The sequence below is a fragment of the Xiphophorus hellerii genome, chromosome 2 (assembly GCF_003331165.1).
Source record: "Xiphophorus hellerii strain 12219 chromosome 2, Xiphophorus_hellerii-4.1, whole genome shotgun sequence".
NCBI lineage: Eukaryota > Metazoa > Chordata > Actinopteri > Cyprinodontiformes > Poeciliidae > Xiphophorus > Xiphophorus hellerii.
Window position 1 is genome coordinate 32,704,362 of NC_045673.1, and position 27,111 is coordinate 32,731,472.

The following is a 27,111-nucleotide window of genomic DNA, read 5'->3' on the forward strand; positions in this document are numbered from 1 at the left end:
ATAAAGCTGCTAACAGAAAATTAGGTTGATAGCGACCTGGACCTGTCCAGTTCAACAGCCAAACATTTATGCTAGGGTCTTTGTGTTTGTGTGAAACTGAGTTTAAACTTTGAATGAGTTGATTCTCATGGTGGCTCTGGATATCTCTGAGGTGTTTGATAACAATAATTAAAACTTGTCAATGTTTGACATTGTCTAGCAAAATGTTTTTCTGTCAGCCTACATAGCTGCTACATCGATGAGCTGCTCTAGGCTGTAGTTGGGATTTGTTTCTTGCTGCTGAGCAAAATCATTTAGTGGCTAAAACAAACATTATTTTTACATCAACTTCTAAGTTATGAGAAACTTCTGTTAAAATCATTTGAAGGCTCAGAATCAGTCCGGTACCGGTACCAGTCTACTTTCTCATGGGAGAAAGACTCACCTGGTATAAATAACATTTTTAGCTATTGGAGTAACGCTTAAAAGAAATTAATTTATTCAAAGAATGTCATGAATATGTGTGTAGAGCTGCACTGATTGCAGTTTTCTGGCCAATCCCTGGTTACCGATCTTTAAAAAGTCTGACCTGCCGATTTTGATTTTGGCTGATATACATTTTTTTGTCTGAAATGTCGCTAAATATAGCAAGAAAGTCACTGAGTTGGCAACAGTGAGGTGAATATTGTTAACTGCAAACGTTCAGACCTGACCTGGTGGGCCGGTCTGTCAGTCAAACCTCTTACTATAGAGCAGAAGAGGACAGAGGATGATTTTTAAACGTTTTCTGACAAAAATAAGATTAGGAGATAAGATCAGCTTCACATGTAAGTATCGGTCAACCACGATCCCCCAAAATTAAGAGAATTGGCGCCCAGAAATCATCTGGTCGACAAATCAGTTGAATCAGAATTTTACCATGTAGTGCTAGGAAGACTGGACACATTTAACATGGTTAAAGATTACACAAAAACGTAAATAGCAGACAAACTTTTGTCAAACAACATTTGAGTACAATAACACACTACTTACGGACAAAGATACTTCAGGCTTGAACAAAGGTTGAAACACTGACAGACTGGATTTTAACGAAAACAAAACCTAATTTAAATCCTGACACAAGGGGGTAGTAAAACAACACGAAATAAGATACTAAGAAATCTTCTGAGTATCACAACACACTCTTATTCAAACATTTGTGGCAGTCTCGGACAAACAGAGACTGTTTAGGCCTGTTCATGATGTACTATTACATCATGAACAGGCCTAAGATATGTTTTAACAGTACCTTGTTTCACAGTGTTAACCTCAACTTTTCTCACTCTGTTGTCCAAACTGGGAATGGTCTTGACCACAATACCAATAGGCCACTCATTGCGTTTTACTTGATTGCCTTTCAAGAGAACATCTCCCTGTTTGACATTTTGCCTTTCTCCCTTCCACTTTTGCCTTGTCTGGAGTGTATGAAGATATTCTTGTCTCCATCTTTTCCAAAAGCAATCCGCAAGACCCTGAACTTGCCGCCACTGGTCATTGTAAAGGTCTTTGAGTTCAAAGTATCCAGGTGGTGTTGTAACAGCACCAGCTTTCTGTGTTGGAAGCATTGCGGGTGAGAAAACCTCAGGTGTTTCAGGATCATTTGAAACAGGAACTAAGGTTCATTATGGCGTTTATGAAACTCCAAGTTGACATTGCCTCTGACCTCTATACGCACAGCCCTGGTACTGAGACAGGTGAACATTACCGCCCACCTTTTACAGTCAGTGTTATTTGTTCTTGTGCGAAGAGACTTGACATTCCAAGGCCCAAAGACGTCCAGGCCTACATGAGTGAACGGTGGGTCAACTGCAAGTCTGTCAGAGGACAAACTAGCCATTTTCTGCACTTATAAGAGGCCTCCAAGTCTCCTGCAGGTTACACATTTGTGAAGTGTGCTGGAAATTAGTCTCTTGCCACCAATAATCCATAATCCTGCTGAGCGCAGATCACCTTCAGCGAACTGTCTGCCTTGATGAGCTACTTGGTTGTGGTAATATCGAACTAAAAGAACGGCAACATGATAATTACCTGGAATTATCACAGGGTGTTTCTCCACATCTGAAAGATCTGCTGCTTGTAAGCGTCCTCCGACCTTTAACAACCCACCGCAGTCCTCTTGGATCGAGTTTTCCAAGAGGACTGCGTCAGGGGATGTCTGTTCCTTTGTTAAGACTTTCAAACTCCTCTTTGTAAGTCTCAGTTTGAACGGACTAAATGATTGCTGTTTTTGCTTGTGAGATTTCTGCAGTATTGGCAAGATTGCAGCTGTGCCAACCTTTACATGTGCTTGAAGCTTTAGGGACTTAGCAACATGAATGAGAGATTTGATTGCTCTAACCAGAGACTTCCAGCTTGAGAAGCAAGCAAACCTGTGGGATCCGAGCCCTTTTTCCTCTGCTTTTGTTGCTAAGGAAATTACTTGAGGACGAATTTCCACATAGTTTGCTGAATGGGATCACTGAACTTCTCTTTTATGTGTATTGCGCCAGGACAAGGTTCAAGAAAAGAAGTGCGGCCATTGTTTAGCACATTTGTTTTGTAGACATTCACCTTTGTTTGTTTGTGTGCCCCTCCAAGGCACACCTCACCTACGATGACCCAGCCCAAATCTAGCCGCTGGGCATAAGGTGTTTTGCGTGGACCATTGTACTGTTCGCGTGCTTTGTGGACACTTAGGACATCTCTCCCCAATAAGAGAAGGATAGGCATTTCTGGCTTAATCTGAGGTATTTCACCTTCATTAGAAGATAGATGGGGGAAATGTTGCACAATGTCAGGTGTAGGAATTTCTGAGCTATCATCTGGCATAGTATTGCATTCTAAAAGAGGTGGGAGAACTACATGAGTCTTTCCATTCAGAGACGTGACAACAAAATTGTGAGCTTTCCTTCCTGTTGCCTCTTTTATTCCTCCACACATCCTCAGTGTATAAGTGGAGGAGACTGCATCAATGCCAAACATGTCAAAGAAGGCTGACTTCGCAAGATATGAGTTGCTTTGGTCATCTAAGACCACATACATTTTTTGGGCTTTGTTGGGATCATTAATAGGATACACGTTCACCAATAAGATTTTTGAACAGGATCTTGAGTCCATGAGATGTGTCACATATCGCTGTACATTTTGAAGTGACTTCCGGAGAGGGACTGTTTTCTTGCTCCCCGCCATACTCTTGCTGTGTTGCTTCAACTTCTGTAACCTAAGGAGCAGGACCAGGATGTAAAGCTGTAAGGTGCTTGTCGCTGTTGCATTCTTTACACTTCACAGAAACTTTACAGTCTTTGGCCAAGTGCTTAGTGGATGCGCAACAACGAAAACAAATGGAGTTTTCTTTTAGATAAACTTTTCTCTCATCTAAGTGCTTCATTCTAAGACCATGACACTTTGCTAAGGGATGTGGCTCACTGTGTATTGGGCACCACTCAACTGGCTCCTCTAGTTTATTTTCTGATACACTGTTGATGACTACAGGTGCAACTGCAACTTCAGTTTTTCTTACCCACACTGTTTTGTATCTTGACAGTTTCTCTGACTTTACATGAGTCATAGCACTACATGTAAAGAACACAAAACTCAGATCATTACTGGTTTTCGCTTGACTACATATGAAACTTACAAAGTAGCAAAAGGGTGGAAAGGGAACATTATGTTCTTCCTTGTATTTAGAACCCTGTGTAATCCAGCGTTCTTGTAAGGCATAGGGAAGCTTTTCCACCATTGGGTTAACCCCCCTTGGCTGTGTCAAGATAGACTAAACCTGGTAATTTTCCACCTGACTCCTCCATTAGTCCATTAAAATATCCCCCGGGTCTCTAAGACGCTGCCTCTCTAAGACTCTGCCACATTGCAGGTCAAAAACGCTGGACAGACTGAATTTTAACAAAAACAAAACTTAACTTAAGTCCTGCCACTAGGGGGTAGTAAAACAACAGAAAATAAGATACTAAGAGGTCCGAGTATCACAACACACTCAATTACCCAATTCAGATTTTTTTTTTTTTTTGCCGTAATGTGACCTGCATCTGATCTTCTCATGACAGTCTGAACAACACAGGTCGGATTCTTTTTGAATGCTACCCAGGCCTATTGGATATCCGCTAAGTGTCCGATTCAAATGTGGCCTAATGTCCGGGTTACATTCATCTGACCGGAATGTCATTGATACTCAACAAATGTTCTGCATCCTGATTCGCCCAAGTAGGAAGAACAGTAATAACAATGGCGAACAATAATCCTGACACACTGTAGATGTGTCAGGATTAAGTTGGTAATATGCTGGCTCTAGTTGGACAACAACTTCAAAACGTAAGCTATGCTCCACCGTTAGCATCCATGTTTAGTTCTGCAAACACTGCGCACGCTCTCTATGTGTGATATTATTGCACCCTCTACTGACACTTTCAGGTAATTTGCAGTTCACACTGGAGATCACACACAGGTTGCATATTTGGAAGTGTGAATGGGCACAGCAAAAAAATCAAATTTGACAATAAATCGGAATTGGGTCATTTCGGGCCGCAGTGTGAACGCAGCCTTAGTTATGTCCATGTTTGTAGCATCCAGTTTCCTTCTAGTCCTTTCATGTCTGTACAACTAAGTCCAGCCGGATTCAGATTTAAAACAAACAAAAGTTCAGACTACCACATTTAGATTACAATACTGTGATAGATTTCAAGAATCATAAAACAAAAAGGGCTTCTATCCAAGGACAAATATCTAACTATAAAAGTCTATGATTACATGAGGTAATATTTACTTCATGTAAGTATTACATGAGGTAATACTTACATAAATATGTAAGTATTACATATTTATGTATGCAATACTTAAATATGTAATACTTAAATATGTATTTACCTTACATATTACCTCATGTAAATCTGCAGCTTGGTCATAAACTGGGGCTAGTCTAATGTTGAGTCAGTTTGAACTAACAAAGACCCACCATGAATGGAGACCCTTCCAGTCAGTAGGTGCGGTCAGAACATGCTCCATGCTTCTGGTTCATGGTAAACATTAAGTCCTGTAGTAACGTAAAAGATGCAAGTTTGTTATAAATTTTGCCATGAACCCTCGAGTCAGTGGGCAGACAGACTGTAGATGTGTCAGAGCCTCGGGAGATGGCAGATGGCAGAAAGCCTCTCAGTCTAGGAGCAGAACCCCATCATTAATGGGGAGGTAAGGCGGGCTTGGGCTGGGATTAGTAGTGGATTAGTGTTTATGTCAGATGTTGCTGTGATTTATTCAGATTATAAGGAATTGAAGGAGTGAACAGCTTTCCAGTAACTGGAGGGATGGATCAAATCTGCAGGACAGAACTGGTCCTGAGGGTCGTTAATGGTCCAGAGGTGAACAGGTCATGGTGGAGATAGTCAGTCAGACTTTAATACTCTGGATCATACCAGTCTGCCTTTCAACTGACTGAATAACCCAGCAGGGTTTCCACCAGAAAACTTGCTAAGCCCTGTGGTCCACCGGGGTTTTGTATTAAAAGATATTAAGTTGACAGGAAACGTAAAATATTACTAGGTAATTATATGTTAGTGGAAGACATTGCTGTCAATACCCACAATTATAGCTTTAAAAACAACAAATAAAAAAAATGCAATTAAAATAAATATCAATTCTTTGCACTTCCCTAAATGTTAAATCCAAATTAAGTAATCAGTTAGTAGATCTAAAAACACAATGGAATGCTGATCACATTTAGAACCGGTCCATTTGACTGCTCGGTCAATTAAACTAGGCCCTGTCTCCCAGATTTCACGAAATCCATAGTGAAATGCTGTTAGAGGTGCTGATGTTCTTTGCAGGAAGAGGGGCCCCTAAATCAAATTCTGCTCCAGGCCTCATACAACCTTGGACCGGCCCTGCATGATGAGCTAGACCCGCAGCATAGCACATTTCTGCTGCTGGATGTAGAGGGACAAACGGGAGATTTAATTTATGTGACTTTAGTAGCTCTTCCATTTTGTGTTTTTAATAAACGCCACAGAAACCGTTTTGGTTGGCCAGGCTTCATGGGACGAGTTATACTGATATATGCACGGCCGCACAGCAACTTTACCTGACTTTAAGTAGACAAAGCATTTGATATGCATTGAGTCACCGCAAAAAATAAAATAAAATAAAAACAAACGAGCGTGCTGCGCTAGTCGCGAGGCCAGAGTTCCTCCATGGGCTGAACCACGCCAGCGCGCAGTGACATCAGTGGTCTGATTTTTGCACACTCCCTGTTCATTGCATCAACTACAAAAACTATAAACCCGTCACTTAGCCTTTCATGGAGCACGTAAAGCATGGCGGCCCACCATGCTTACAATTCATTGGCGGAAACTCTGGCCCAGTCAACTTAAAGGAACCAATACTAAGGTTTGTGCTCCTCCTACCCCAGTTTCCTCCTGAATGTCTTGCTCTTTAGTTCCTTTTATCTTTAAAATTTCTGTTCAATTCATTTTATTTCCTTAGCATCAAATCACAGCAAATGTCATCTCAAGACACTTCACCAACAAGTCGTCTCAGCTCAATCACTCATACATTCCAGTTGATCCTAGTTACCCATCAGTGTATTAAGTTATGTACATTATTCAAAGAAACCCAATAGAGCATGGAGGCATCGGCTTTTACCTGTCTACAACCCAAACAGCCCTCACACCTTTTAGATCACTTTAGTTAAACTCTGTCATGAACTATGGAGATAAATGGTCATAAAAATGCTAAAATTTTATAATTTTACAGTGTATTGCTTTTCTGAAAATACTGGAACTGTTCCTATGTATTAATTGATCAACCTGCCATCGCACACTTTATTTTATCCACAGATGTAAAATAGGACTGACACAATTAATCAGATTAATCTTAATGAATCAATTGTAGAAAGAATTGTCAACTAATTTAGTGTTTGATTTATTGCTAACTGGAGAATACACTCACAAAAGGCCTTCTGTTGAAAGAATGACATGTTGAGCGGTTATTGAGCCAAAATTGTGCAAAAATATATGCAATCTTTGTCTGTAAATATGCTCTCCCCAGAATTCCTCAAGTGTCATAGCTTTAGCGTCACTCAGTTCAAATTTTGCAAAAAAAAATAACAACCATGCCACTTATTAATATCTCTTTAACCATGTCAGGTCCTGCTCTGCCCATGGCCACCGTGGACATCAAGAACCCAGAGATCAACAACATCAGAGTCCAGAACTCCCACAGCCACCATCAGCCTTATCACCTCAACAACATGCTGAGCCACAGTGGCCTGGTCCGCAGGGACAAGAAGAGCAAGAAGAAGAAGCTGACAAAGGCAGACATCGGCACGCCCAGCAACTTCCAGTGAGTTCAGCTCTGTGGCACCAGCTAGATTGGTTCTGCTGCACATTTTCAGTAGCACACCTGAGACTGCTTTATAACCAACCTTGTGTGAGGATCTAATGGTTGGACAGCCTCCAGTAAAATATCCTGACATTAACACAAGAATTTAAATTAGTTGTATAGAATAAATACTCCCTACATTATGGACTATTTGAAGTGTTCATAGTGATTATTTTTCCTGCTCTGCTCTGGGTTAGGCCAGCAGCCTAGCAGGTGGTGGGTTAGCTATTAGCTGTTAGCTTGTTAGACTGCTGTCAGCTCTCAACAGACCTGCTGCTGGAAAAACACCTGAAGAGTCCAATGACTGAGTGACTCTCAACCTCCTGATTGATCTGATTTGAACATGTTAAGGTGGGTGACAATAACCCCATCTATAGTTAAAGCTTCATGTAGACACTGCATATGAGGGTCAGGAGGTCACAGAGCTCAGCCAACAGAAAATAGAAAAATAATTGTTTTGCTGAGGTCCCAGAAGCACACCAAACACTACTTCTTGACATCTTCTGGATGTTGTTGAGTAACTTGTTGCTTTATGCCAGATAAATGATCTGTTGTGTGATTGCTCCAGGGCAGTCATGGTGCTGATGGGACAGAACAAGCTGTGGGTCCTGTTGTGTCTGTCTCCACAGAGCAGCCTTCAGACACCCAGTCTGCCAGCTGTTAGATTGGGATCTCTTTGTTGTGTATGCTAAGCAGTTGATGTGAATTTGCATGTGAACACATCTGCGATCTCACCACATATCTCTTCCATCTTCCTCAGGCACATCGGCCATGTGGGCTGGGATCCAAATACAGGCTTTGATGTGAGTACCACACTTCCCACAACGGCACAATAGTGACCTGTCTGACAGCATGATGCCATCACACAATGACACGTCATTGTCTCAAGCGTCTTCTTCTGCACACTGTGGATGTTCCAGACAGCAGCAGCAGGCCTGCTGACCTCATCGCTCCTCGCCTTCAGCTAGTTCTCTGTCCGCTCTGACAGAAAGAAGCCAAATATGGCCGAGTCTGTTTCTCCAGAGTAGAGAGCGCAGTTCTGTGTTTAGATGCTGGGATTGAACTCACTGATCACCTGCTGCTGCTGCCAACAGTTACAAAAGACTGCCTGGATGCAACATTTGATCATAAAATCCTGGATTTTCCTGGACATGTCGGATGAACTCTTCCTGCCTTTAATAATCACACATGATGTAGATGTTAGTGGTTGAAATGCAAATTCTCAGCTGGAGGTCATGATCCTGGAATAAAATAGAGGAGGGAGGAAAATAATCATAATCTATCATCAATATCTTCTTGGGATGTTTTTTATTAAATGATTCCAGTATCCAGCCAGATTTATATTGAGAAGCCTGGAGCAGGCATCCATTATGGGCTGTAGTGATGTCGTCAGGGGAGTGTGACTCCAGTAAAGCAGACTAAGCTGAAAGTTTTTCTGGAACTTGACAAAATTATTAAAAACAACCAGATGGACTTGTTTTGGTCCACTCTGCCCATCGCGGGTTCATATAAGACGGATGAGACTCAAGAGTCTCAGAGTAGCAGCTCCTCCACCATCTAGATTTCAGGAGGTGGACTACAGTTCCATGTATCCTGGCAGTTGTTGTCACAGCAGCAGGTGGGTTTTAGCTTTGCTTCCCATGCTCAAGGTTCAGACCCAGCAGCATGCTTGTTCCTCTAAATGGGCTGATCAGAATGCTACCAGCACCAGTCACATTAAACTAGGAGTGCACTCATAAATTTGAGATTGGTGATCAGCTGACACTTGTATATGAAGTTGATCTATCCATCGATCTTGTCTTTTGCAAAGGTCTGAAAATCAGCTTTTGTAGCCTTTAGTGCTGTCATGAGGGCTGACTGACAAACCCAACCACCGGGTCACAGGCAGACGCCTGTCTGCAGTCAACTACAGTCATCTTTGCAACTTTTCACACAACAAAATATGTATCAGCCAAAATTGGAATCGGCAGGTCAGACTTTTTAAAGATAGGTGATCTTTAGGGTGCATTCACACCAGCCCTGTTAGTCCACTTTAATCAAACTCTAGTTTGTTTGTCTAGGAAATCCGGTTTGTGTGGGGAGGTGTGAATGCACAATCGAACTCTAATGTGTACTAAAAAAGGTTTAAACCAACCCTGATCCTCCTAAAAACCTAGGTCACTAGGTTCACAGAGTTCACTTCAGAGTTCAGGTCTGGCATTCATGATCGCCATGACTTCAGCCATGAGAGTGCTCAAAACCTCGTGTGGGAGATGAGTGTGTCCTGTTTGGAGTAACATAGCATCCAGAATGCATATGGCTACACCGATAAGTCTTTCCCATGAACCACCCATGTGTGATAAATGTGGCTGGTTAAAAATCCATGTGCATCTTTTGCTTCGTAGATAGGATTCAACCACTGCCTCTTTGGAGTTCATGTTCAGTTCTCTGCATTCAAAGTTGGTTCCCCTGTCAGATCAGAGAAGTTTGGCAGGACCACGGAGAGTGAAAAATCTTCTAAAAGCGTTGATACAGCTATCTGTTGACATGGATTCCACCAGCTATATGTGCACAGCTCTGGTTGACATACAAGTGAAAAGGTCCACTAGACACTGAAAGATTTCCATCTCTATCAGTCAGCATAATTTGAGTTACCTTGAATGCTCAGAGTTGAACAAATTTTGTTGTTTGAGCAGCTAAACAACCTGGACCCAGAGCTGAAGAACCTGTTTGACATGTGTGGGATCTCCGAGGCTCAGCTGAAGGACAGAGAGACATCCAAGGTCATCTACGATTTCATTGAGAAGAAAGGGGGGGTGGAGGCTGTCAAGAACGAGCTCAGGAGGCAGGGTGAGAGCAGACACACACCTCCTCCCATGGTTCTGGTTCTGCTTGTACATCTGTGTGTTAATGTCACTCGTCATTCAGTTCATGTAAGCAGTGCCTGTTCACCGAGAAGCACAGATCAGGGTAAGGGTTAACCCTAACCCACAGGTGATTTGTGGTGAAAGATTAGAAATCTTTCTGAGACTAATTTAGCTCCATAGTGGTGTGGTCAGAACTCTGATCAGACCCTGTGGAGGGTTGTGGCCATAAAGTTTATCACGGGGAGGGTTAGGGTTAGGGGAGGGCTGCTTGAAGAAAGTCATCTGGCTTGAGACTTTGTTAAATTATGTTTTATTATTTAGCACGCTGCGTTCTGGTTGGATGATTACTTCTTACCTTCGTCAATGAGCTGCTGACAAATGCTAAGTGCTATTAGCAGCTATGGAGGAAGACTGCTAATAGAAAGAAGTGCTGCCAAGAAAGAGACAAAAAAGTAAATAGGAAAGATAGCACAGATCAGTGTGTGAACTGCAAAATGGAATTGGTGTTTTATAGTAGCACGTCCTGCTCAGTGCTGTAACATGTTGGCAGCTGTACTTGTTACAGTCTAATTAACTTCTGGACCTTCTCTGTCTTTGCTCAGCAGAGGCCTCTTGGATAAAAAAGTGCGCAGTTTTCACACTAAAACTTGACGTATGGACAAATTTAGAAAAGTGCAGCTGCTGGTCCGCCCTGTCGCCACCCACAAATACATATATAAATTAGTATAAATACCCGTGAAGCAATAACCATGGCAACGGTCCTTGCTTGTAGTAAAAGTATTTATAATAATAATAATTATATATTTTATGTAAAAGGTGCTTTCAGGGCACATAAGGTCACCTCACAAAAACAAAAATGATACATTTTAAAGAAAACAATTTCAAATAAAAAAATAAAGAGCTCTGCTGTTCTAACGGGCTGTCTGGAGTTCAGCCGGGATTTAAAGACAGACATCATGTCAGAGAGTCCTTTGAGTGGGGAATGTGGATGTTTAAAGAAATCATGTGCATAAGTTGTACATTTACAGAACGATGCTTTCTGTCCATAAAGCCGCATTCACAAAGCGGACCTGGCTCGACTGAAGGATGTCTGCTTTTGAACTGGTCCTGGTACCGGTACCGCACGGCTCCTTCTTTAGGTTTTGCTCAGAGATCCAGAATGACCAGTCAACATGATCTCTCAACAAATGCTCCCTCTGAATCCTTCCATTGGCGATGTTCTCCATCAGAGCCAAAGCGCTCCATATTTATGCCACTCATCTTTGCGCAGCTACTTGAATATGTGATTGTATACACAACGTATTATTTACATTCGAATGAGGTTTTCACATCCTTCTATTTTTATTTTCTTTGTTTTGTGTGTGTGTTAGCTTATTGCCTGAGGATACATTTATTGTTTTGTCGTTTACGTTGAAACAATAAAAATCATGAAAAAACATCGGATTCGATGCTTCTTGGTCTAAATAACTGAATGTAGTCAGATTTCAGTGTATTTAGGTGAGTTTTGACACTTTGTAGTTTGATATTGGCCACAGAAAAAGTTTGCATGGCTGCTGCACATTTTCACGGCAGGTCAAAGCTTGTGTATATTTACGCAAACTTTCAAACTTTTTATTTATTTTTTACCCCTCCAGGGTTTTTTTTTGTGGGCTCTAGTGTCCCTTATATCACAGTAGGCTGACAGGAAACTGGGAAGGAAAGGGGGGAAGACATGCGGCAAATATCGTCGGGTCCGGGAGTTGAACCCGCGACGGCCGCGTCAAGGACTCAAGACCTCCAAACATGGGTCGCGCTAACCCCTACGCCACCACGGCACGCCCATGTGAATTTTTATACATGCCGATTTTTGTGTAAAATATGGCGCCGCACATTTTTTGTGTGTACTGTACAATGCTTTATACATGAGGCCCCAGGTGAGCTACCTCCTCCATTTAGACTTGAATAAGTAGATTCGCACATCTTTATATGGTGTATTCTGGTTTAGTTTTCTGTGTGCTGTATGTATTGTAGGATATTAAAAATGCGCCACAGAAGCCTTAGACTGACCCGATCCTCAACCTTTTCATTTTGACCTGATCCGGCCCAAACTTGGGTTTGGGTGGAACTCGGTCTTTAGATCTGACATGTAGGAAGCATCCACTACATGCATGGAGCTCATTAGTTGCTGCTAACAGGTGACATTTTTGTTCCCTTTGCAAAAAACTGACTTTTATCTGTTGGTGTTAGAACACAATCTGGCATTTTGTACATGTACAAGAAAATAAAATTTGGCATTAGAAATTGCCAGTAAATGTATTCAGCCATCCCTACATAAAATTAAAGATCATGGTGTGATGTACTTGCTGATCCAGAAGAGTAACGACATAAACGATGAAAAATTGATTAGAAGTATCTTGTTGATGCAGAATGAGCCATCAGTTGATGTTTCTCCTCCCTCTGCAGCTCCGCCTCCTCCCCCATCTCGAAGTGGCGGCCCTCCTCCCCCTCCCCCTCCACACAGCACAGCCCCACCCCCCCCATTCAGAGGGAGCAGAGGAGCCCCCCCTCCACCTCCTCCATCCAGAGCTCCTATTTCAGCCCCTCCTCCTCCCCCCTCCAGACCAGGAGCTCTTGGTGCCCCTCCTCCTCCTCCCCCCTCTAGGGGGGGCCATCAGCCTCCTCCCCCTCCTCACCATCATCACCAGCAGCCTCCCCCCCCTCCTCCCCATCCATCATCTTCCATTGCCCCTCAAGCTGCCCCCCTTCCCCCACCTGTTCTTCCCCAAACATCCCCTGCCAGCTCTGCACCCCCTCCACCCCCTCCACCACCACCTCCAGGTCCTCCCCCTCCCCCAGAGTTGGACGGTGTCAGCAGTGGTCGGGACTCTCCCAGCCCAGGCGGGAAGTCGGCACTGCTGGAGCAGATCAGAGGGGGGGCCCAGCTGAAGAAGGTGGAGCAGAACCAGCGGGCTCCGGCCTCCAGCACTGGCCGGGACGCGCTGCTGGACCAGATCCGACAGGGGATCCAGCTCAAGACTGTGAGCACCACTTCTACAAACTCTTCTCTCCTGCAGGACCGGCGCTCCGTAAACACCCTGCTGCCCAGGGCTCAGCTGGACCTGGGGCGAGTCAGGTTCCCGGGAAAGAACCTGGGGACGCAGCTTCTGCCCCAGGTTCTGTTAACTAGGCTGACCAGCTACCAGGTCTTAACTACTTCCTGTTCCCAGAGGACTACCCAGCAACTTCCACGTCAGAACGCTGTTGGGTTGGCAATGTGTGTACTGACCTGGAATTGGGTTGGATCTTTGAGTTTCTGGCCTGTTGACCTCCAGGCAGGCTGCTCAGTTTGGGAGTTAGGTGATTTCCTAGTTGTCTAGTTCCAGCATATTAGAGATGACGTTTGGTTCTAGAGCGAACGTCCTCCATGATGTTATGCCAGTGATCCACCAGGTGGCGAAGTCTCTTTTGAGAAATTGTATTTCCTCTTATTGTTGAGGAAAAAACAAAACTTTTTTTACGAAACCAAGACTGTTGTTCTGTTAAGGAATGAAAAATGGTGAGGCCTGCTGTGTGATGGTTGTGTTTGTGCCTTTAGGTATCAGATCTCCCAGAATCGGGCCCCCCAACTCCGGCTCCAACTGCAGGGATTGTTGGGGCCCTAATGGAGGTTATGCAAAAGAGGAGCAAAGCTATCCATTCCTCTGGTGAGTTTCTGCGTCACAAAGCTCTCTGGCCACTACAGCCATGACTTCATGTGAACAGACAAAGAAGGCGAGGTGTGTGGGGTTGTTTCACATAACCCCTCCCATTGTGATGTCACTGCAGTCTGATGATGCGTTCACGCCAAATGTGTTTGGCGCATCTGGTTTAAATGTAAAGTTTATGTGGAGGTGCGTCAGACGCACAAAAATTGTATTAGCCGTTGTTTTCGTTGCCGGCCTCTTTGTCGGATGCGACGAACGCTTCAAACGCGCCTCAACGGGGCCTCTACGCGCCTCAACGGAGCCTCAACGGGGCCTCCACTCGCCTCAACGGGGACCTCCACGCGCCTCAACGGGGCCTCCAAGCGCCTCAACGAGGACGTCCACGCGCCTCAACGGAGCCTCAGTGGGGCCTCCACGCGCCTCAACGGGGGCCTCCACATGGATTTAAATGTAAACCGGACTCGCCCAACAAGCAAAACGCGTTTGCCGTGAATGCACCATGAGTGGATGCAAGAATGTCAGAAAAATAACAGCCGAGAAGTTTTTTGCAGTAAAACTAAACGCTGACTATGTCACTATGCTTTTGACTTCCTGCACAATGGAAGGTTTGTTTTGCATTTTCTTTAGCATGCTGTGATGTGAATGCATTTGCGATTAGCTTTTGCTGAATTCTGAGCTGATTTTCAACTTTTGAATTGGAATGCTTGATTGTTGTACAGAAGCACAACAGAAATTAATTTCAGTACAACCATCCAAAGACAATAAACAAAGAAAAGGAAAACAGGTGCCTGGACTGCAGCCGTGGAGGCGCTGCCCTTTTCATTAGGTCAGAAAAACAATAAGATGATGTTTGTTGGAGGTGAAAAAAATCCTGTCACTCTGTCCCCACAGTAAGGACAGGGTGAGAGGTTGCAAACCCTGAATTGAAAAGCAACACGTAGACACAGGAGTGTCTACATGTCTCCGAAGGCGGAGAGTTTGAGGGTTGTGTGTTTCTAGCTATGTAGAATGAATGTCAGCATGTGTGTGTGGTAAGCTGACCCTGCCATTGTCTCTGATACGTGGTGAAAAGTTTTATCAGTGACCTTGAGTAGAGTCCAAGATAGAGCTTCTTGTTCACTCCGGACAGTTTGAGAAGGCCGACTCAGGGGAACCAGATCAGATAGAGAAAGAATAGTTTTAGGTCGGGCTGACACCCTAGTTTTCCATCTGCCCTACAGACCCGACCTGTTGTCCGCCCTGTTTATCTGGAATTTCTAATTACCCTAACACCATAATACCTGTAGACAGGTGTAATGCTAAAATATTATTCCCCTACAGGCTACACAATTCATACTTCAGATTTTTGGCCCATAACACAATTAAGTTATGCTGGTAAAGTTTACATCTGGTAGGATAACTGTGTTTCCACTGCTTTAAGAGCTCAGACAAATCAGACTTTCAAACATTCACCTGTATGTGATTAATTGATCAGATGTGCCCAATAAGAGGATTGCAATTGATCAGTCAGTATCAGGAAGTAGCGTCTTCAGGTGACAAACTGAACGGTGCCAGGAGGCCAAGACGTTGCTAATCAAACATGTTCACTTAGATCCAAAACGTTTCTAACAACCAAAGGCAAAAAAAGACATGTTCAAATGAACGACCTAATAGAAATAATAATCCTAATTATTGTTTCGACGAGGTGTTGCGCAAGTTTGTGTGTTTTGGGTTTTTTTCATATGGCAGAAAGAAGCCCCTCCCTTCAGGACAGCAGACCAGGGCTCAGCTGCTGATTGGCTCTTTAAACCTCCATGTTTGTTTTCTCAGATGACGATGAGGATGAAGACGAAGATGATGACTTTGAGGATGATGAAGAGTGGGATGACTAGTGAAGATGCCCCCCACCCACCTCTCCCAGCCTACCACTAACACTAAAACTCTTCCAGAACCCCACTACATCATGTAATGTAAATGTTGTTTGAGTTTCCAGTATATTTATTTTTGCTTTTAAAAAATGATAATTCCAGTTAATCTGTGCAATACCTCATCAATGAAGCTGTTCTGTTCATCACACACCGTAGAGGTAAAAGCTTCTCTCCTCCTCCTGCGTCAGTAGAAAGCACTTAATGCACCGTTAGCTCAGAGCACAGCCTGGACCTGAGCTCCAGAAGGAAACGCTGCAGGGAAGACTTGGAGGTGGGCGGAGCTTCCTGGGAAGTCATTCTGTTACATTTCATTGCCTGTTTCAGAAACTTTAAATGGACAATATTCCAAGCAATTTGGCAGGAAAATGTTTGAGTGTATTGCTCTGAAATGCATAATTAACACTTCCTATCATATTTGTCCTCTATTTATTTTCTGTCTTTTCATCTCCTATTGAAGACATGACCATGACCAAACCTTGTGTAGATCTTTAACTTAGATTTTTCACATGATTAAAAGGTTTTGTTGTTTTTGTCTCGTTTTGCACAGTTTCTAAAATAGTTTGTTTGGTTTCTTGTTTTGTGTGTTTGTAATAGTAGCATACATACAGTAGGATAGACAGTAGGATACTCTGACATTAATGTAACAAGACAATGTTTGAGTTACAGACACACATGCATGTATAGCTGATATAGCAGGACTTTCTTTTCTTTTGCAACATTCCATTATCCTGTCAGGAAGTTACACCATCATCATACTGTTTTCATTTCATTTAAAGGGAACAAGTAAAAATATTTGTTATTTACTCTTTTTTTTTTTAAGAAACTGATTTTTATGCAATGCAACTGTAAATGCCCTCCTTTTGCAAATACTAGACAAAGCAAATAATGATGAACCAAATGTGGCATTTTCAAGCAGCTTGTGGCTTTGGCGATGCCTGTGATGGTTTGTCAGAGAAACAGTGTGAAGAAGTAACCGACACTTGTTTCTCTGTCTGTCCTTTAAGTTCTTATTGTCCTCCAGGGACCTAATGCTGCATCAAGAAGCCAAGTTACTGACATAAAGCCTGTGAAAAAGGTCGGGAGGGGCCGGGACGGGTGGGGTCAGTGAGAATAATAAATTGTATACCTGAATAAATGTTATTTACATAGGTGAGTTGGTCTGATGGTTTTTCTGTTAAATTTTCTAAAAACTTATTTTCAGAGGTTTTGGTTTCATGTGTTGGTGCAGATTCTCCATAGCCCAGGTCATCCTCAATGCTCAGGTGGAAGACAACCAGACTACCTGATGCCAGACATGTTTTACCTTTTATGCTAAAAGGTTCTTCTTGGAACTGCTTGGAAGCTGTACTCAGTACCATCACCCTACCAGGGCCGTGAAGTTACTGATTCTACTCCCTCCGTGGTTCTTGGTTCACATGCTTCTATTTTTGCTATTTACATCACTTTCAGTTATTTAAATAAAAATTGAAATTAATAATAATAATATATATTCAGTTGTGCATTATATTGCATGCTTACAAAAGAAAAAAAAAACATTAAATATTGGTGCTGTGTTAGGGGAACTGCAATTTCCCCGAGGGAAAATCCCAAAGGGATTTCTAAAGTGTCTGTCTAGCAACCTGTCTATCCTGAGCTGGTATTTCTTTCAGTGCGTTTATTTAACACGGCATTTTGCGTTCATGATTACATATCATATGGCAGACCGCGGGCCACATCCGGCCCGCGTGAGGCCAATCATAAATTACAAAATAATTTTTTTTAAAACATCTACAGTATGTCGTGCGTGTGTGGCCTACGTGGATCTGGTGGCTTCTTGGTGCAGAAATGAAGGACTAGGAGCTCAATCTGGCATCAGTTGTTTTCTTTATTTCATACCTGCATTTCACACATGGGCACCGAGGTAAAGTCAGTCTCTGGCATGAAAGAAACTCCTCGACAGTGATCCTCATGGCTCTGAGGATTACCCATCATACAGTAACCAAAATAAAATAATTGAAAATTACAGTGATCGTATAGTGGATTTGGTTTACATCAAAGGAACAACCAGTGAGTGTCCTTTTTAAAGAAAGTAACACAATTAATTAAAATGCTCTGAAAAATAAAATAAAATGCTGACATTTAATTTACTAGATGCCATTTTTATATTTTAGCTTATACGAACTGCATCTTGGAACAATGCAAAAACATTAACCATATCTATATAAAACTATTAATATAAAATTGCCTTATATTAGCCATCTGCTACAGAGATTTAGTAAAACATACCTGCATTTCACACATGGGCACCGAGGTAAAGTCAGTCTCTGGCATGAAAGAAACTCCTGCAAGGAGGAGCCAGAATGTTAACGTGTGGGAGATTCCCGCCACACTTTCTCACGAACTAAACATTTCTATAACGCAACAAAAACAATATAATAGCAAAGCTAACATAACATGGATTAACATATTTCAATAATATGCAAAAACGAAAACCATAAACATATTTTATAAATAATATTTCTTTATCACATCGCAGAGACACGTTACCTCGACAGTGATCCTCATGGCTCTGAGGATTACCCATAATACCCCGCTCTTTCTAGGGTGAATGCAATACCCCGTTTTACCAGCAGATGGTGCATTTTAGCAGGATTTAACCTGAACCATTTTAACTATGTTACACGTGCAATACAACTGTGCTGCTTTTATTTTGAAAAGTGTTATTTATGGACGTATGTCCGTGCCTAACCTGTGAGTAAAGGTGCACAGCTACAAGTGATGCCCGGTTACCCCCAAGATGTCCGCTCACGCTATAAAAAGCAAAGTTGATGACGTTTTCAACAAGACATGGACTGCCACGTATTTCTTTACAGAAATGAAAGGTAAAGCCGTGTGCTTAATTTGTGGTACACAGGTTGCTGTGTTTAAAGATTATAATTTGAATCGCCGCTACACGACGAAGCACGAGGATAAACATCGGAATCTGATGAAGAGGCGCGAGGAAGGCTGATGCGTTGATGGTAAAACTTCAAACCCAACAAGGACTTTTTACCAAACTTCACACCCCCAGAGATGCAGCCGTCAGGACAAGTTTCGTCATTGCTCACAAAATCGCCAGAAAAAGTAAGGCGTTTTCTGACGGAGAGTTTATTAAGTTTATTGCTCATTGGACTCTGTTGCGCAGATATGCCCGGAGAAGAAGGGCGCATTTGAGAACGTGTCGCTCTCCAGACGCTCTGTAACGAGGCGGGTTGAGGCCATCGCTGGAAACTTGGAGCTTCAGCTGAAGAACAGAGCGGCCGACTTTGACTGTTTTTCTCTGGCTTTGGATGAGCTGCGATGTACGTGACACCGCCCAGCTGCTCATCTTCTTGCGTGGGATAACTGCAGACTTTCAAATCACGGAGGAGCTGGCAGCCAGTGGCGCAAAAAGTGGGTATGCAGGGTATGCAACGCATAGGGGCGCTGCACTAGAGGGGGCGCCAAAACCCCGTCTCGAAAAATGTTTTTTTCTTGTTGGCATTTTCTATAATTAACAGAATGAAATGATCAATAACAGGGGAACAGCACTGATTAGGCGCCCCTCTGCTCCTTCACCTCCCCTCCTGTCGCTCTCCCTTCCCATGCAGGTGGCTGTGCACGCGCCCCTAAGAGTACGCAGGCGCGTTTTTTTTTTTTTTTTTTTTAAATTTTAGACTACCACTCGTAGTGCACTTGACAAAATGGAGCGGCAGAAAATAAAGCTGTCCGGGGCGCAAAACAGAAAAAGGAAAAGGGAGAAGGATAAAGATGTTGGCGGGATGAAAAAAAGCCTTTCAATGTGGTTGAAAGATAGTAGGTAAGTACCGTCAGTGTATTAGCAGGACAGGAGGGTTGTAAATAATCAAGTTAGCTAAAGCTAGCAGCTAGCCTAATACGGAATCGTCCCATATTTGCTGTTAAAAGTTGCCTCCCCTATTAAACCATTAAGGGACGCGATTTGTTTTGTATTTCTATGAATATCTGATACATAAACCTGTCACAGACACATAACCGCGCACTAAGTAAGAATGACCGAAATAAAACTCAGGAAATATTAACACAGGAAAGCTAAAGCTGTTGTGGCGGCAGTGCCCAGCTATGGTCCAACACTTAGCCCTCCTGGGTGCATTTTTTTCACTCATATGTATTATGGATTCTTTAATTAAAGATGAGTTGTTCAAGTTCATGTGTGTATCAGACAAATTAGTCATCAGAGTCACTAAAGCCCTTAAACTCAAAAAGGTTGGTGACCTATTTTACCAACCTTTTTGGCAGGGGGACACTTGAGTTTAAATGTCTTATTCAATACCACTACAGTGGTGTTGTGATGTATCTGATAAGTCAGATCAGATGTAATGTCCAATCAGTAACTGTTATCCAACAAGGAGATGATTTAAATTAAAGTTTAATTTCTATTGTAGTTTGACTGCTGTATTTTTTAAGCCTATTTAACACAAAATTTATGTCATTCAGCTGTGGTGGTGGAGAGAAAGAAGAGAAGATGATGAAAGAGGAAGAATCAGGACAGACAGGGGAAGGCAACAGGTTGGTCTAATGCAGGTGGAAGTGAGGGAGCAACTAGTCCATCTCAAGCACAAATTTTTAAACATTATTTTTAAAAACGGTAAGATCTGTAATTTTTACAACTAATAATGCTTTTTTGACCACATGACTTAGTGGAGAACACCACAGACAAGGGATGAAGGAGACAGACATGAGGTCAGTGATAGAGGAGACAAGTGATGAGATCAGGTAGGCATTAGGAAAGCAACAAAAACCTATATACCATGATGGTTTGAGTTTCTGATGACCATCTTTGATTGTGTTCTTTTTTTGGGAAAATTAGTGCAGGCAGTCATGGTGAGTCAACCACGAGAAAGGAGAATGAGAAACAGAAAGGTGCAGATGAGGGAGAGGAAGAGCAGAGAGGACTAGATGATGAAGAGAGAGAGAAGCACAGAGCTGCGGAGGAGAGAGCCGAGACAAGGCTTTATTCAGAAGAACCATCTGAATGGCCTTTACCACACAAAATGGGGGACACATTTAGGCAGTACATGGTTGTAAATGGCCCACAGAAAGTTTCTGATGGTCCATATCCAAGATCAGAGAAGAATAAGAGGTGTTTTTCCAAAGCATACTGTTTTCGTTTACTGTCTAATGGAGAGAAAGTTGAACGAGATTGGTTACTGTATTCTAAAAATACTAACAGAGTCTATTGTTTTGCATGTAAGCTTTTTGGTGAAGCTAAAGTTCTTGACACATGCCTTGTGGAGGGGTATAATAACTGGCGATGTCTTTCAAAAACACTGAAGCACCATGAAACCAGTAGTTCTCACATAAATGCTTATCTGACGTGGAAAGAAATGGCATCTCGCTTACGCCTAGGTAAGACTATTGATAGTGAACTGCAGAAAACCATGGTAGCTGAAAAAGCACACTGGAGAAGTGTGTTGACTAGAGTTATCGACTGCATACTTTTCCTTGCAGAGAGAAACTTGCCACTAAGGGGGAAAAATTCTCAGTTAGGAAATCCTAAAAATGGAAATTTTCTGGGAATCCTTGAGCTCATAGCACGATATGATGTAACACTGGCAGAGCATCTTAGAAAGGCTGCCTCCAAACAAACCACTGGATATCTGACATGGTGCACTCAGAATGAATTTTTAGATTCAATATCAGAGTGTGTTTTGAGTAAAATATCTGCCAAGATCAAGTCCTCTAAGTACTTTGCAGTGGAACTGGACTGCACACCTGATATTTCAAAGCAAGAGCAGGCCTCAGTCATCATTCGATATATGGGGGGGCGCCGAAGATATGTTTGCATCCACCTCAAAAATATGGAGTTGCGCCCCTGCTGGCAGCCATGCAGTCAATTAAAGCGACAACTGTAGTATCAGGCTATCGGTGGATAGGAACCTTTGTGCTGTATTGTGTTCGGGGGCGGACCAGAATAAAGCAGTACCTGCTACGATGGAGATGTCTCACACGTGTAGCCTCAAGATTTTATTAAATATACATATCGGAGAACAGAACATGGTGTCAGAAGTATAGACTACTAAGCGAAGAGAGAACAAGTGAGAACTGACGGCTCGAATAAAATAAGAAGGACAACGTCATGAACCAGTTTCAAGTCACCCCGCCAGAAAAGTTCACGTTCAGAGCTGAAGACTGGACGAAATGGATAAAGCGTTTCGAGAGGTTTCGTATCGCTTCTGGTTTGGAGACACAAGCGGACGAAAACCAAGTAAATACGCTGATATAAACCATGGGGGATGAGGCGGAAGATATACTGGTTTCCCTGCATCTAACTCCGCAAGAAGCGAGTGAGTACGAGACTGTTAAGGGACGGCTGGATGCTCACTTCGTAGCCCGCCGGAATATTATACACTGCTCAAAAAAATAAAGGGAACACTCAAATAACACATCCTAGATCTGAATGAAAGAAATATTCTCATTGAATACTTTGTTCTGTACAAAGTTGAATGTGCTGACAACAAAATCACACAAAAATCATCAATGGAAATCAAATTTATTAACCAATGGAGGCCTGGATTTGGAGCCACACACAAAATTAAAGTGAAATAACACTACACGCTGATCCAACTTTAATGTAATGTCCTTAAAACAAGTCAAAATGAGGCTCAGTATTGTGTGTGGCCTCCACGTGCCTGTATGACCTCCCTACAACGCCTGGGCATGCTCCTGATGAGGTGGCGGATGGTCTCCTGAGGGATCTCCTCCCAGACCTGGACTAAAGCATCCGCCAACTCCTGGACAGTCTGTGGTGCAACGTGACGTTGGTGGATGGAGCGAGACATGATGTCCCAGATGTGCTCAATCGGATTCAGGTCTGGGGAACGGGCTGGCCAGTCCATAGCTTCAATGCCTTCATCTTGCAGGAACTGCTGACACACTCCAGCCACATGAGGTCTAGCATTGTCCTGCATTAGGAGGAACCCAGGGCCAACCGCACCAGCATATGGTCTCACAAGGGGTCTGAGAATCTCATCTCGGTACCTAATGGCAGTCAGGCTACCTCTGGTGAGCACATGGAGGGCTGTGCGGCCCTCCAAAGAAATGCCACCCCACACCATTACTGACCCACTGCCAAACCGGTCATGCTGAAGGATGGTGCAGGCAGCAGACCGCTCTCCACGGCGTCTCCAGACTCTGTCACGTCTGTCACATGTGCTCAGTGTGAACCTGCTTTCAACTGTGAAGAGCACAAGGCGCCAGTGGCGAATTTGCCAATCCTGGTGTTCTCTGGCAAATGCCAAGCGTCCTGCACGGTGTTGGGCTGTGAGCACAACCCCCATCTGTGGACGTCGGGCCCTCATACTATCCTCATGGAGTCGGTTTCTAACCGTTTGTGCAGACACATGCACATTTGTGGCCTGCTGGAGGTCATTTTGCAGGGCTCTGGCAGTGCTCCTCCTGTTCCTTCTTGCACAAAGGCGGAGGTAGCGGTCCTGCTGCTGGGTTGTTGCCCTCCTACGGCCTCCTCCACGTCTCCTGGTGTACTGGCCTGTCTCCTGGTAGCGCCTCCAGCCTCTGGACACTACGCTGACAGACACAGCAAACCTTCTTGCCACAGCTCGCATTGATGTGCCATCCTGGATGAGCTGCACTACCTGAGCCACTTGTGTGGGTTGTGGAGTCCATCTCATGCTACCACGAGTGTGAAAGCACCACCAACATTCAAAACTGACCAAAACATCAGCCAGACAGCATAGGTACTGAGAAGTGGTCTGTGGTCCCAACTGCAGAACCACTCCTTTATTGAGTGTGTCTTGCTAATTGCCAATAATTTTCACCTGTTGTCTATTCCATTTGCACAACAGCAGGTGAAATTGATTGTCAATCAGTGTTGCTTCCTAAGTGGACAGTTTGATTTCACAGAAGTTTGATTTACTTGGAGTTATATTGTGTTGTTTACGTGTTCCCTTTATTTTTTTGAGCAGTGTATTTGAGCGGGCGAAATTCAATCAGCGCCAACAGGAGACGGGTGAGTCCATTGACGGCTTTCACACCGCATTACACTGTTTGGCTGAATACTGTGGATATGGGACTTTGCATGATGAGATGGTGCGGGACAGATTCGTCGTGGGTCTGAGAGATAAAAGACTATCAGAACAGCTACAAATGGACGCTGAACTGACGCTAGAGAAGGCGTTAAACAGAGCCCGTCAGAGCGAGCTAGTAAAAAAGCAACAGGAAATGCTTCATGCTAACTTCAAGTCAGACATTGCTGGCGCGCAGTTGGACCGCGTTCACGCGAGTGGGAGCGCGCGCTCCAGGCAACCGAAGGCGCCACACAAATATGTCGTTACAAAAGCTACACAAGATAAAAAGGCACAGTGCAGAAGATGCGGGGACACGAAAGGACACAGTATGCAGCAATGCCCTGCTAGAGAAGCAGCCTGCAATTATTGTGGGAAAAAGGGACATTTTGCTAGGGTCTGCAGAAATAAAAAAATATGTCAAGTGAATGCTGGGTTTGCAACAGAAAGCACACATACAGACAATGATGTTGCTTTTCTGGGATCGCTTTCTACAGACGTTAAAGACAATCCATGGATGACTGACATACTGGTAGACAAGCATAAGACTGTATTTAAAATAGACACGGGAGCTGATGTCACTGCTGTCCCAGAAACACTGTATTCGCAGTATCAATTTGGCAAATTAGATAAACCAAAAAAATCCTGCAGGGACCAGGAGGCACCGGATTAAAAGTGAAAGGCATGTTTACAGCAACACTCAGCAACAACAGTGTTAGTACTGAGGAGGACATCTATGTTGTGAAGGATTTATGCACATCATTGCTGAGTGGGCGTGCCGCAATGGCATTAAAATTGGTTGCCAGGGTAAACCAAATGGGTTTGGACTCGATTGATGCTGTGAAACAGGAGTTTCCTAAACTTTTCACAGGACTAGGACTGATGGAGGGCGAGTATAACATTGTTCTGTCACCAGATGCGCAGCCTTTCTCCCTCTCAATGCCGAGGCGGATATCCCTCCCCCTACTGCCTAAGGTTAAAAAGGAGCTCAACCGTATGCAGCAGGAAGGGGTCATCACCAAAGTGGAGGAGCCAACAGACTGGTGTGCACCTATGGTGGTGGTTCCCAAGAGCTCGGGCAAGGTGAGGATATGCATTGATCTCACAGAACTGAATAAATATGTCATGAGAGAAAAACATCCACTCCCATCAGTAGAGCACACGCTCGGACAGCTAGCAGGAGCAAAAGTGTTCTCCAAATTGGATGCCAATGCTGGATTCTGGCAGATTCCACTGTCAAGGAAGTCTTCCCTGCTCACCACCTTCATTACACCTTTTGGGCGCTATTGCTACAATCGGCTCTGCTTTGGGATTTCATCAGCACCAGAGCACTTCCAGAAACGCATGACACGGATTCTGGAGGGCCTGGATGGAGTCCTTTGTCAGATGGATGATGTCCTCATCTGGGGGACAACGCAGCAGGAGCACGATGAAAGACTGAGGACGGCACTGTTTCGACTCCAGGAGGCGAAAGTTACGCTAAATGACAAATGTGAGTATTCTAAACGCAGAATAAAGTTCTTGGGACAAGTCATTGATGCATCAGGAGTCAGTCCAGACCCGGATAAAGTGAGTGCTATACGAGCCATGGGGGAGCCCAGAAATATAAGTGAGGTGAGACGCTTCCTGGGTATGGTGAACCATCTTGGGAAGTTCCTCCCGCACCTGGCAGAGAAAACCCGACCCTTGAGAGATCTTCTGAAGAAGTCAAATATGTGGTCATGGGGTCCACCACAGCAACAAGCTTTTGACGCTATTAAAACAGATCTGACAACACCTCCAGGACTAGCATTGTATGACCCGAATGCAGAAACATGTGTGTCAGCAGATGCATCATCGTATGGACTCGGTGCAGTTCTTCTCCAGAAACACGCTGATACAGGATGGAGGCCAGTGGCGTATGCATCACGGTCTCTCAGCGACACAGAGCAGAGGTATGCTCAGATTGAGAAAGAGGCTCTCGCTTCAACATGGGCCTGTGAGAGGTTCGCAGAGTTTCTGACCGGGAAGAGGTTCCACATTGAAACCGATCATAAGCCATTAGTTCCGCTGCTGGGGTCGAAGAGTCTAAACGAGCTTCCTCCTCGCATACAGCGACTGCGAATGCGACTAATGAGATTTTCTTACAGTATTTCCCATGTGGCTGGCAAAAATATTGCTACAGCTGATGTTTTGTCCAGAGCTCCAATCCCCAACGATTTGGGAGGACTGCAAGAAGAGGAGATCAACTTGTATGTTGACTCAGTCGTTGCATGTTTACCTGCCACGGAACCATGACTGAGGGAAATCCAAAGACATCAGGACAGCGACAGCATACTCAAACAACTGAAAAAATTCTGTGTGGAAGGATGGCCAGATAAATTCTCTATTGAGAAAGGTTTCCAGCCTTATTTGCCATTTTCAGGTGAACTCACTGTTCAAAATGGCCTGCTTCTTTATGGTAGCAGAATAGTGATTCCAGCTTCTCTCAGAAAGGACATTCTGTCAAAGCTACATGAGGGTCACTTGGGGATAACTAAATGTAGAGAAAGGGCCAAACATTCAGTGTGGTGGCCAGGTCTCAGCAGCGAGCTGATTAAGCTGTTGGAGACCTGTGACACGTGTTGTAGGGAGAGAACTAAACACAAAGAGCCACTACTGCCCACTGAATTCCCACAAAGACCATGGGTCATGGTGGGAGCTGATCTTTTCCAGTTTAAGGACAAACAATATTTGATGATCGTGGATTATTTCTCCAGATTTTTTGAAGTTGCAAAGCTTACTACTACAACATCTGAGGGAGTTATCGAACACTGTAAGTCCATCTTTGCACGCCATGACATACCAGAGCGTCTCCGTTCTGATAATGGGCCACAGTTTGCTTCGGATTCCTTCAGAAGATTTGCACAGGAATGGGGTTTCAGTCATGAAACATCCAGCCCAAATTTTCCTCAGAGCAACGGGGAGGTTGAGAGAGCAGTCAGAACTACCAAGAATCTCCTTAAAAAGGCGGGGGATCCGTATCTTGCTCTTATGGCCTACCGTTCCGCTCCATTAGCAAATGGATTCAGTCCAACTGAGCTTCTCATGGGAAGGAGGATAAGGACAACTGTTCCTGTTACTCAGTCTCAGCTAACGCCAAAGATTATTGATATGGAAAAGCTGAGGACTGCAGAAACCGATTATAGACAGAAACAAAGACAAAACTACAACCGGAGTCACCGGGCCCGCAACATGTCACTTCACTCCTACA

General features: G+C 43.7%; 1 protein-coding gene and 1 long non-coding RNA gene across 3 annotated transcripts in view; one reads left to right on the forward strand and one right to left on the reverse strand.

Moving 5' to 3' along the window:
• Nucleotides 1–16,972, forward strand: part of wasla (WASP like actin nucleation promoting factor a) — a 28,042-nt gene extending 11,070 nt beyond the window's left edge. For both annotated transcript variants that reach the window (XM_032548403.1, XM_032548410.1), the window contains 6 exons: nt 7,149–7,344; nt 8,144–8,186; nt 10,059–10,212; nt 12,672–13,246; nt 13,804–13,912; nt 15,722–16,972. In XM_032548403.1, coding sequence (XP_032404294.1) covers nt 7,149–7,344; nt 8,144–8,186; nt 10,059–10,212; nt 12,672–13,246; nt 13,804–13,912; nt 15,722–15,783 — 1,139 coding nt within the window. In that variant the 3' untranslated portion in view covers nt 15,784–16,972. The remainder of the gene's footprint in view (nt 1–7,148; nt 7,345–8,143; nt 8,187–10,058; nt 10,213–12,671; nt 13,247–13,803; nt 13,913–15,721) is intronic.
• A 1,107-nt stretch (nt 16,973–18,079) lies between these two features.
• LOC116709776 (uncharacterized) lies at nt 18,080–18,484 on the reverse strand. The gene is made up of 2 exons (XR_004336960.1): nt 18,346–18,484; nt 18,080–18,140 (listed from the first exon to the last, which is right to left on the reverse strand). It is a non-coding gene; the product is annotated as an uncharacterized LOC116709776 (long non-coding RNA).
• Between the last annotated feature and the right edge of the window lie 8,627 nt (nt 18,485–27,111).